This window comes from Talpa occidentalis, unplaced genomic scaffold, assembly GCF_014898055.3.
Source record: "Talpa occidentalis isolate TD23 unplaced genomic scaffold, MPIMG_talOcc4v2.1 talOcc4.5, whole genome shotgun sequence".
In the NCBI taxonomy this organism is placed as follows: Eukaryota; Metazoa; Chordata; class Mammalia; order Eulipotyphla; family Talpidae; genus Talpa; species Talpa occidentalis.
The window spans coordinates 112,704,003-112,715,522 of record NW_023604861.1 but is presented as its reverse complement, the minus strand read 5'-3'; the positions used below and the strand labels follow the sequence as shown (position 1 = coordinate 112,715,522).

General features: G+C 58.3%; 1 protein-coding gene across 1 annotated transcript; it reads right to left on the bottom strand.

The window, feature by feature from the left end:
- Positions 1-1,373: 1,373 nt before the first annotated feature.
- On the bottom strand, positions 1,374-4,331 carry SIX2 (SIX homeobox 2). The gene is made up of 2 exons (XM_037528963.1): positions 3,772-4,331; positions 1,374-1,701 (listed from the first exon to the last, which is right to left on the bottom strand). Exons 1-2 carry the CDS (start codon positions 4,329-4,331, stop codon positions 1,374-1,376), a joined length of 888 nt encoding a protein of 295 aa, XP_037384860.1.
- Between the last annotated feature and the right edge of the window lie 7,189 nt (positions 4,332-11,520).

Genomic DNA, 11,520 nt, shown 5'->3' with positions numbered 1-11,520 from the left:
AGAGTCAGTCTTTCAGGAAACCTGCACCTCCTGATTTGTTCCCCAGTCCTGGTATCTCCAAACACAAGTCACATGCACCCATGCTCCACACACAGCCTCTCACTTCCCACCCCCATCTCAGAGGTGGAGAAAGGGGGCACTGTTCAGTGGCCGTTGGCTGGAAAGGAGTCTCCAAAAGGAGCAGGCCACCCCTCCCCGGTTCTTCAGTGAGCTTTTCTGACAAGAAGAGGGACAGGTGGCTACGGGCCAGGTTTCAGAGTTTTCGGTCCTTCCCCTGGAGACTGATAAGCATTCTAATTCTAGGACTGAAGCTCCTGATTTCGGGGACTCACTCAGGCACCACTGCCTAGAACGGTCCACCCAGGGTGTCGAGTCCCTGTAGGGAAATCAGACACACTGCACTCCCGGCTAGCGGGCTTGTGTTATATATCCATATATATATATTTATGATTTCTAATTTTATTATAAAATAAAAGCAGAAATATTTCCCGAAGAAGAACATTCACATGAGGGCATGACAGGGAGACGGCAAGTCCAAGGCTCGGGAGGCACGCTCTGCTAGAAGCATTGTGGTCACGGTCCCGGGAGCAAGAGGGGAGCGCATGTTGGGGCCTCAGAGAGAGACAGATAGACAGACAGACACAGAGAGAGACAGAGACACAGAGAAAGATGCAAGTGGCAGGGGCTGCGGCGGCCCTTTCTGTTTCACTTTAGTTACTAGGGCAAAGCTGACACCTGCAGCACTGCTGACCCTGACGAGGGCTTCTGGATGAGGCCTGGGTTCACAGGCCCTGTCTTTCCTTTGCTCTGCTCTCTCCACCGCTGCCCCAGGAAAGTGAGAGATGAAGGAGGGCAATTAGAGGGCCAGGCAGGAGGAGAGAGACGGAGGGGTACAGATCCACGGGCCAGGAGTGCCAAGAGGTGGCAGGGAGAAGGACAGATGAATAGAAACTTTGTGAGAGAAGCCAGAACTACGAAAGAGCAACAGAGACAAAGGAAAGGTGGCAAGCAAGAAGGGGAGAAAGGAGAAAAGGAAGGGAAAAGAAGAGGAAGAGCGAGCCAGGAAGGCGAGGGAAGAGAGGAGAGAAATAGGGTGAGTGTGAGAATTGTGTATAATTTATTCCCTTCCCTGGTTCAAGACCGGGTCAAACGCCTCCAAAGGATCTCAAAAAGCAACTTGTTGAAAATAAATGCCAAACAAAGACCAAACCAGAGAGTCAACCGCCCTGCCTGTGGCCGGCGGTTCTGCCTGCTCAGCCTGCGGGTTTGTCAGTACCTGGTGGGGCCGCCCGCGCTGGGCGCCCTCCCGACATTGTCTCTTTTAGGTCCGGAGAGCCACGCCCGACGGCACGCGCTCCGAGGCCGGCGGGACTCTAGGAGCCCAGGTCCACGAGGTTGGCCGACATGGGGTTGAGGATGGAGTCCTGCAGGCCGTGGTGGTGCTGCAGCGGGTCCGCGCCCCCTCCGCCCGGCACGGGCACGGGCACGGCGCTGGGGCCGGGGGGATGGCCCAGGCTGTGCAGGGACGGCAGCCCGGGCGGCGGCGGGCTGAGCAGCAGCGCGGGGCTGGACGACGAGTGGTCTGGAGTCCCCGACGGCGTCTTCTCGTCCTCCGAGCTGCCTAGCACCGATTTGCCGCTGCCGTTTAGCGACGCAGCCAGCGGGTTGTGGCTGTTGGAGTTGGAGTTCTCGCTGTTCTCCCTGCAAGTGCAGGAGCAAAGCAGCCGGGTCAGCGGGGAAACCGAGGCTGCGGAGCCTGGAGCCAGAGCTTGCCGCCAGCCTGAGTCAGAGCAGCCTTTGCGCACTGCCTGCCGCTCTTTTCAGTTTCTACCATTTCCTCGACCTGGTCTGGGGGTCTCCTTCCTGCCAGTTCTCACAATCTCACAGAATCTGATTTCTCTGGCCTGTCTCCCTGTATCATCTCTTTCTATATCTTCCCCCTGAGTATCCTTCCTGCTCTTTGTGTTCTGCCTCCCACGATCCCAAGGAGTTGCTAACATTTAGGGGGTAGGGGTGTAGCATGCCTGAATCTTCAGCTCACTCTTAGCTCCTCAAACCAGAATTTGTAGGATAGACGTGTGACTAGGAGAGCGGGACCCTAGATCTCAGGAGGAGGGTCCCATTTGTAGTAGGGAATCTCACAGGCCTGCCTCACCCTTTCCTTTTCTCTGCTTGAAGGCCATCACTGACCGGGGAATTTGTTCCTGGAGCTAAGGGTCCTTTCCCCTCTAGCTCCAAACTAGCAAGCCTTGTGAGGGCTCTCCTTTTTGGGTCTAGGGACAAGGCCGTAAGTATGTGGGACTCCCTTCCCTGGTGGCGCAGGGGACAAGAAACTGAGGGGTTGGACGCCAGCTCCTGGGAAAAGGGAGAAAGAAGGAAGAGATTGCAAATCCTGGCCTAGACCTTTCTGCCACCCCAGAAACTGAGGGACTTTGCAACCCATATCTGGGGTCTGCCAGAGAACCCGGTTCTTCAGCAGCCTGGACACCTACCAGTCTGGGTGGAGGGGGACACCAGTAAAGGAGAACCCTCCTTCTGCCCTGCCTTTGACTGACAGCCCCTGGCCAGATGTGCGGATTTAAAATCTTGGGTAGATCCTCTCTTCACTGGCTTCCTAAGGCCTTTCTTCCTGTTTTCCTGGAAGGAAACTTCCCACAGACCTGGCAGTTCAGACCTCATTATTGTGGATACCCCAATCTCATGGTCTGGGTCCAGGGTCAGCCTGAAGCACCCCCCTTCTTCTTCCAGAGATCCTGGGACCACTGCTCAGCACTCCCACCCCTGACCCTGATAGTTCAAACTCTGGGCTGAAAACGGCCCACCTGGTCCACCCCAGGGGTCTTGGTATAAGCAGGCTGGATTCTGTTCCCACAATCAGTTTCTCTTCCATTTTCCCCTCCAGATTTGGGGTTCTGAGAGGCCACAGGACTGGGAGCCACAAGGCCCTAATGGTCACTGTTAGGTTAGTTCAGGAACTGAACTGTCCCGTTCCCTGAGGACAAGCAACTCCCAGCCTTTCTGCTGCTCACCCTAGACCTACCAACCTAGCCTCTCAGAGCAGGGTCTGAAGAGAGAGGGGTCAAGGCCCTGTCAGGCCAGGGAATGGCTTGCGTGTCCAGGGAGACAAGAAAGAGCATGTGTTTCTCTGCCCACTCCCAGAGCCAGCACTTCCTCCCCAAGCCTTTCACCTCTTGGTCCTCTCTGTGCGATGAAAAAGGGCTCTCACGATCATGTCCAGAGGAGGGAATTTCTTAGCCAGACCTTTCCACAGTCAGGTCGTGTCAGGGAAGTTCCAATTCCAGTCCTGACCCCTGCTCATACTTTGGCCTGGAGCTGAGTGAGGCCTAGGGGAAGTTCGGGCAAGTGCTGGTAAATGCGCACAGCCGGTCTCTAAAATCCGCAACCCTGATGCATCCTCCGCAGAAACCTCTCCATCCTTCAGAGGTCCATCAGGTTCTGTCTGCGGTGCCCACCTTACAGGGAGTGCGGACCCACGATCTTGTCTTAGTCCCCAAAGCGCCTCTTGTCCACAAGCGACCAGGGAGTTAGCTGACAACTTTCCCGATTGCTCTGCCCGCTTTAGACAAACCCCCTGCGCTCCCGGTCTCGCGAAAGAGCTGAGCGCCCTCTGGGTCAGACCATGCCGCAGTGGGGCCGCGTCTGGGACCGAGGGCCCGTTTAAGGCCCTTCTCCTAGGGCGGGTGGAAGGCCTGCGACCTCCCCCTCCCTCGGGCCCAGGGGATTGGGCGCCGACACTTTACTTACTCGTACCTTTCCTTGGCCTCAGCTGCCCGGTCGCGCTGCCGCCGGTTCTTGAACCAGTTGCTGACCTGCGTGGTGGTGAGGCCCGTGGCCTCCGCCAGCTCGCGCTTCTCGCGGGGTGAGGGGTAGGGGTTGTGCGCGTACCACTCGCGCAGCACGCTGCGGCTCTTCTCCTTGAAGCAGTAGCTGGTCTCCTCGCCGTCCCAGATGGACCGCGGCAGTGGGAACTTGCGGCGCACGCGGTATTTGCCCACGGCGCCCAGGGGCCGGCCGCGCAGCTTCTCCGCCTCGATGTAGTGCGCCTTGAGCCACAGCTGCTGCAGCTTGGCGTGGTTGTGCGGCGAGAACTGGTGGCTCTCCAGGATCTTGTAGAGCTCGCGGAAGTTGCCGCGGTGGAAGGCCACCACGGCCTTGGCCTTGAGCACGCTTTCATTCTTGTGGAGGTGCTCGCAGGCCGGCAGCGACCACAAGAAACGACCCAGTCGCTCGATGTTGCCGCCCTGCTGCAGCACCTCGCACACGCACGCCACTTGCTCCTGGGTGAAGCCGAAGGTGGGCAGCATGGACATGGTGCCGGCTGGGCCCCCGCCCGCCCGCGCGCGCCCTCACCGAGCTTCGCGGTCCGGCATGGGCGCCTCCCCGCCGGGCCGTCCGGGGCCGAGAGGCGGGCGGGGCGGGCCCCCTGGCCCGGCGCTGGCTCCCGGCGATCTCCGAGTCACTGCCGTGGGTTCCCGAGCGGCCCGCGGGCCCCGCGCCGCTCCGCGCCCCCGCCGCCCGCGCGCCTCGCCCGCGCCCTCGTCCAAGCCCAGGGGCCGCCTGGGGCGCCGCTCCGCATGCTCCGCGCCCGCGCGTCCGCCGCTCCCTCGCTAGCTGCTCGCTCGCTCTCCCTCCCGTCTAGCTCGCTTGCTGCTTTTTTAATAATATTATTCTAAGCGGGCATGAGGCGCGGCGGCCCGCGCCCTGATTGGTCTGGTTATCTGACCCGGGGCCTGCCCGCGCCAGACAATAGTCGGAGTCAAATTATTCGCCATGGAGACGCTGTCAGTCACTGGTAACTCGAGCCCCGGCGGGCCGGGCGGCTCCCCCCTGGCCGGCTCCGCTGACAGATCGCCCGGCTCCGCGCAAAGCGGAGGGCGGCCCGAGACGGGAGCCGGAGGCGCTCCGAGAGCCTGGGAGGCGGAGAGGGCCGGGCGGGGGCCGGCGGCGGCGGTGATTGACGGGGCGGACGCCCAAAGAGCCCGGGAGGAGCAGGACTCGGAGGGGGTGGGGGGAGTGGAGACGCGCGGGGAAGAGAAGGGGAGGGTCGAGGTGGGGAGGAAAGAGAGGCGCTGGCGGAGGACTGTTTAAGGGGGTGCCAGGAGGAAGGGGAGGGGGAGCAGGGGGGGGACCATCGAGGGGCAGAAACTTTGAGCAGCTTCTCGCCTGGAGCCACGCTGCCCTGCCCCCACCCCCGGGCACTGCTCCCCTCCAGGGGCCGCTGCTTGAGGGGTAGGTGCTTTCGGGGAGACGGCCAGTGGGGTGGGACAGTTTGCAAGCGCCCGGGAGCCGCTCGAAGTCGGTTTTTCCTGCTGTCAGCGCCCCACCCCCATCCTAGAACGCCGGACCCGCGCGCTCGGTCCTCGAGGGACAGGGGGCGGGAGAGGGAAAGAGAAGTTGGCAGTGGCCTCGGGCGGACGCCTGAGAATCGACTTCTTGGAGGATCCCGCCTTTTCTTCCTCTCCGAACCCGGCCGGCTGCCCCGCGGCCAGTCCCGCCCCGACTCGGAGCTCCCGGCTCCTCCCGGGCGGGGACTCAGACTTAACCCCGCGGGCCCCACGGCCCAGACGCGCGGCGCTTCCGCGTGGCCTCCGGGGCTTGGCTCGGTCCGGCAGGGGCGACTCAGACCCCGGGGCCGCGCGCTCCGGCCGTCCGCCCGCGGAGGGCGGGCGGGGGCGAGGGCGCGGGGAATCCGGGCTGTCCCGGAGCTTCCCCTTTGGGTGGTCGGGTGGGACGGAATGGAGGTCACTCCCCCCATCTCCCTCCTCCTCCCGACCACCCCCTCCCCCCAGCTCGAACTCGGCTCTGGCCAAGTCCAGCTCTGGAAGCGGGTTGCTGAGTCCCGGAAAGAGAGGCTTTAAAAGGGAGTCGTGTTTTTGCTTCTTTGTCAAGGTGCGTGTGGAAACACGTGGTGCTGGTCCTCTGGGAGCCGGGCAGGCGGAGGAGGTGAGCGCGCTGGGGATGGAGAGGAGGGATGTGGCTGCTGTTTCTATGGTTCTGAAAAGCCGGGGGCTTATCTCCTTCCCTGGCTTGTCCTTTCCACTTTGCTTGGCCAGAGCTGACCCCCTCCCAGGGCCAGGACCCAAACCAGGACGGAGCTCTGGCTCCACCCTCCTCCTAGGGCTCTGGAGCGTGAGTTTAGGCCAAGCTTTCTTGGTAATTTGTTCTAGGAGCACTGGAATGGGAGTCCAGAGCCCTGGGTTCAAGTTTCCTTATTATCGAAGGAAAGGCTGGTACGTATTCCTCTAAGTGTCTGTTTCCTTAGCAAGATTTTCAAAAGTTTCCCCCCTGCTCTATTATTTTTATTCTCCGAAGGTGTCAGAGGCATGAAAGACTGTAATCTTGTACTCACCCTTATGTTTGCTCCTGGGGGGCCTGCCCTGGTATGTTGAGGTCACAAAACTGTCAAGGTAGGTTCTGAGCCAGTGCCAGGGCTAGCTCTCTGCAGAAATTCAGGGGGCATCTGTGGAGTCTGCCTCTGAGGACTGGGATGAGCCTCCCTGCCTCCAGGCTGCTCTATCCAGAGTCCTGTGTGCTGCTGCACAGGGATTGCCCCAGAGTTGGGCTTTGAGGACTCTGAGAGGCAGGGGGAAGAATTTACCCCTGGCTGCCCCAAGGGTCAGAGCCCACCTTGCTGACCCGCAATAAAGGGCAGCACACCCTTTCCAAGACCTCATTTCAGTTCCATGATTAATGACTGGCAGACTGGCCCATCACTGACCATGGCCATCTTACATCTTGATGTGACCAGACTGGGGGTGGGGTGCCCTGCTCAGCTGGGGTGAGTGGGACTGGGTAGTAACTTCCTAGAGTGAACTTTAGGGTAGTTTATGGCCTGCTTTGGCTCATTCTCTCCCACTGTTAGATGAGGCTTGTGTCATCTTTCTGGTTCTGGGTTGGAGTGGGTCTAAAGAATACTAATCTTGAAAAAGTGGGTAATCTTTGCAACCTCAGCCACAGCCTTCACAGAGAAGATGCCCATCCCTTGACCCTTGGAGCCTCAGGATGAAATTTTCCGCAGGTCTGTGTTCTGCCCATGCATGTTCAGCTAAGATAGATTTTCTGGAACTTTTCTAGTCCCAGGCTCAATGTCCCTTCTAGCATTGCTTTCTTTGGGGGCACTAAGCCTGAGTCAGCCCTGCCAGAAAACAGATTTGGGACCTGCCGCTTTGGATAATTTAGTGTGCGCCAATGGAAAGTCATTATAGAGCAGCACAGAACCCATAACACCATTACCCAGTGTATGGGTGTGTGTCCATGGGCACTGGTTATCGCCTCCCCACCCCCACCATACTTGCAGGAAACTGGTTCTAGCATGTCTGGGCTAGAACCACTTACCAGCAGTGGCAGCTGAGTGTCTGCCCAAAAAAGGCTACAAGTTGAGCTGGGGTCTCCTCACATTTTGCAGCCCCTCCCTGCCTAGCTCTCTCCCTGACAACCTTTGTCACAGAGCATAGCACTTGGGAAGTATCTGGATGAAGATTGGTTAGATGCCAGCCTGACTCTAAAACAGTCTCAGCACCGCCTCCCTTCTAGTACTCAGAGCAGCGGCACCGGAGCCCTCAGGGTGCCACACACCTCACAACTCGGTTCTATCCCACCCCAATCTGAGGAATCCTGAACTCCTTTCTCCCCTAAGACATGCTGAGAAGGGCTGCATTTCCCGCTTCATCAAGCACAGATAAGAGAAGTCCTATGACTAACAGATGAAAACTTCTGGAGACTGAAATTTGGGGTTTCAATGCAATGTCTCCTTTCACCTCCAACGTGCCTTGGAAATCCCCTAGGATCAGACTTTCTGGACCAGCAGAGGGGTCGATGGCTGTGCCCCGATGCGCTCACCCCGGGAGAATGCTGTTGCCCCTGACTCTTGGTCGGGGGACAGTCTAGGGCCTTTGTCTTGGAGTTGGGCCGGAAGCTCACCAGAGCAAAGCCTGAGGGCCCCCTACACACCAGCACCCATTGCGCAGCCCAGAGCTGGTGCGTCTCCCACAGCGGAGCTTTTGAGGAAAAGGAGAAAATAGCCACACCAGCCTCCCAAGGGCTTACCAGATTTGAGTTGGGGCCATTTCAGAAAGATGAGGTGATCCAAGGAGAAGGAGCTGCTTGAAAGGGGGTGGAGGCTTGGTGCTAAACCAGAGGACCAGAAGCTTTAAAAGCAAACAAACATACAAAAAAACCCCTTTACTTTTCCAGCCTATATAAATTCTGCAGCCGTCCCCTGGGGAGACTGACCCTGGCGCCTCCGGCCTCAGGTCCTCCCCGCGGTTCGGCATCTCGGGCTCAGGGCTCTCTGGGCATCTAGGCCCTGGGGTTGGGAAGGTAGGGGGCGTCTTCCCTTTCCCAGCTCCAGACTGGGGAACCCAGGGTGGGGCCGCACTCTAGCCCCGACCGGGTATCCAGCTATGGGCTCCTGTGGCGCGTTTCGTTGAATGCGGGCAAGCTGGCAAGCTGGCAAGCGGCGCAGGGCGGGTGAGGGCGGAGGCTCCCAGCCTCCCCACCTGCCCTGCCGCCTGCCCCCAGCGCACCCGCCGGTGCAGTTTCCCTTGGCGGAAACAGCGGGGTATCTATAAACCCCTGCACCCCACGGTTTTCTGCATTGCCCAATGTTTGGGGTGGGGATCAAGGCGCGGGAATTCTGCTCCCGTGAATTTTCCGTTTCCGAAAATGGGTCCCCCGGCGCGCCAAGCTAAGGCCAGGCTGTGGGGCCCGGTGCTCCGGGGGGCTGCGCTCCTGAAGCGGCTCGTCGCCCGCGCCGCACGTGGCTGGCACGGTCTTGGATCGGAAGGGCCGCGTCGGGGACCCCGGGGGCACGGCTGCCCCTCCTGCCGCCGGGCCTCTTGCTCCCGACTGCCGCGGCGGCCTGGAGGGGCAAACGAGAAAACGGTTTGGAGGCCGTGGGCTCACGGGGGATGTTGCTCAAACGAAAACAGCGAGCTCGAGGGCCCGGGACCTTTTTGGAAGCCATCGAACCGGCGAATCGACCCGAGGCGGCGCCGGGGCCGAGCGAGACTGGAGCCGGGTACGCAGGCCCCGGGCGCAGCCACCCCCGGGAGACGCCCCGCAGGACGCGCGCCCTCGCGTCTCCGCCCGCCGCCCGGCTCGGGCCCGGCGCCCCAGCTCCTCGCGCCGCGCTCCCGCTGAGTTTGCCAGGACCTGGGGGCCCTTCGCCGAGGGGGTCACGACGCGTTGGGCCGGGCATCGGGCGATCGACTCTCGGCTTTGGGTTGGGGAAGCCGCCCAAGTCCGCCGCGGGGTTTTCAGGCGGGGCGGAGGAGACCTGTGCGCCCCAAACCCTCAATGACAGGCTTGCGCGCCAGCGCCCCCACGCGGCAGGCCGGAGCTCGGGTCGGTGAGTAGTTTGCTCCAGGCCTCTCGTGGAGCCAGGGAAGGGTGCGCGCTGTTCCAGTCTCCTCCACACCCCCAACGCTCAAGCACCAGCGCTGGCTGCGCTCTTGGAGAGCACCGAAGAGTGGGGTGCGTCGGCCAGGCGCGCTTTCTCCCGTGCACACAGGCACACACGGAGGCGCACTAGGTTTCCAGGGTCCAGTCACACCATCCTTAGGAGTCAGACACATGCTATTCACGGTCACGATTCCCCTTGGGCGCCCACTGCTTTGCAGAGGGTGGGCACCCAGGAAATGTTAAACGGATGTCTGAATGACCAATGGGATTTGGCACACAGCAACAGCCGGGAAGCAGACCAATAGGACACCAACAGGAGACCGACTCCCTGCCTTCTCTCTCCTCAGTGCTTCCCTACCATCCCCTCTTGCTCTCCTCTATGTAGAAATCTTCGAGAGCTGTGACAGCTTCCTCCAACCAGAAATGCCAAGTGATGGATAATCCACAGGGCTGCACAGAAATTACAGACGAAACGCTCAGCTTTAAAAAAATCCAGGTCTAAGTGCCCAGAACATTACCAGGTTCCCTTAGGTTGCAAGAAAGAAAGTTTCTTCCCTAGGGTGATTGTAATTTTTCTGGGACTGCTGTCTTTAGTTGCATTTCCTTACTTGACGTTACAAAAATCCTCTGTAGGCAATGTGTAGATCAGGTTTCCTGTAAGAAGTGACTCCCCCCACCCCCACCTTCTTTCCATTACCTGTGAGAAATTCTATCCGTGAGTAGGGATTCCTGGCTTGGCACTTCTCTCATGGAGTATCTCTTTTTATTACCATTAATTACAATGCATCAGCCCCATTCATCAGTGATATCCCCCTCATACCTCCCCCCGCCAGCTTCCTGGCTGGTGACGGCTCTTGGCTGTCTTGATTTGGGTAGCACCTGGGCAAGAGGGCATCCCAACCCAGCCATTGGGGGAAGCCACACAGGGGTTTCTACCCAGCTCTGCATTTTAAAAGGGAACCAAGAAAAAAGCCAGTATTGTTCTTAACCTGGAAATTCAATACTTTATTTTGTTGTCTCTGTGAATTAAGGCTAAAATCTAGGGGCTGTTTCTTATAGAAGAATGTGTGCTAATTAATTTATGCACAGTGCTGTGAGAACACTTTAATAAAGTAAGTAGAAACAAGATACGGTCTTGCTTGGGGAGGGCAGACAGCTCAGGGAAACTTGTGCATAGGCTGCTGTAGAGGACCAGGTCAAAGTCAATGTCACACAGATGTCCTCTAGTCTCAGGGTGGCGGCCTGGCTGTGACAGCAGGTAAGGGCAGCGCTCTGTCTGTCATCATCTTTATTCCAACCATTCTCATGCAGCGTTCACAGCTAGCAGATGCTCCCATATAGGGATGATAAGAGGGGTAGGACAGAGGATGCCTCGGACAGGCCTGGCTCCTTGATCCAGACCCACAACATTTAGTAAGGCAGTCCATCTCTAAGCCTTATTTTGCTCATTTGTAAATGAAATAATAGCCCAGTGCTGGACACACACAGGAGGTGTACTAGGCTTGTTGAATTGAATACAGTTGCATTGGGGGTTAGGGGAAAAGTTTATGAAACACCTGGCTATATGTGCTCTGTAACTGAGGCTGTTGTCATCAGGATGGGATGGGACAGTGTGTTTATATAGCTGCAAACAATTAGTGTTATTTCAGAAGGCACTTGACCTAAGTGTCAAAAGGCAGATTTAGTTTCCAGGTGAGAAATGTAATCAAGCCTCTATTTTTAGGTCCAGACCTGGGCTCTGTGCTCTGAGAAAGACTCAGACAGAGACTGGGGGTTCAAGGAAGCAGTTGAAAAGACGGGAATTCACATACTCGATTCCCTTGGTCTCTGCAGTTCGCTGTCCACAGCAACCTTGAGAGAGTGTGAGCTTGGGTGTCAGGCTATGTGGTTAAATCTTGCCTTTGTCACGTAGCAACAGTGCGCCCAACAGTAGGTCAATCTTATGGAGTCAGTTTCCCAGTCTGGGGAGGATGCAGAGCAGGCATAACAAATACCTTGCTCCAGGGTTTCGGGAAGAGAAAATGAACTAACATGTGAAAAGAATGGGTCCCTGTTTGGTGAAGAAACAAAATTTAGCTGCTATAGTGTTTTGCATTA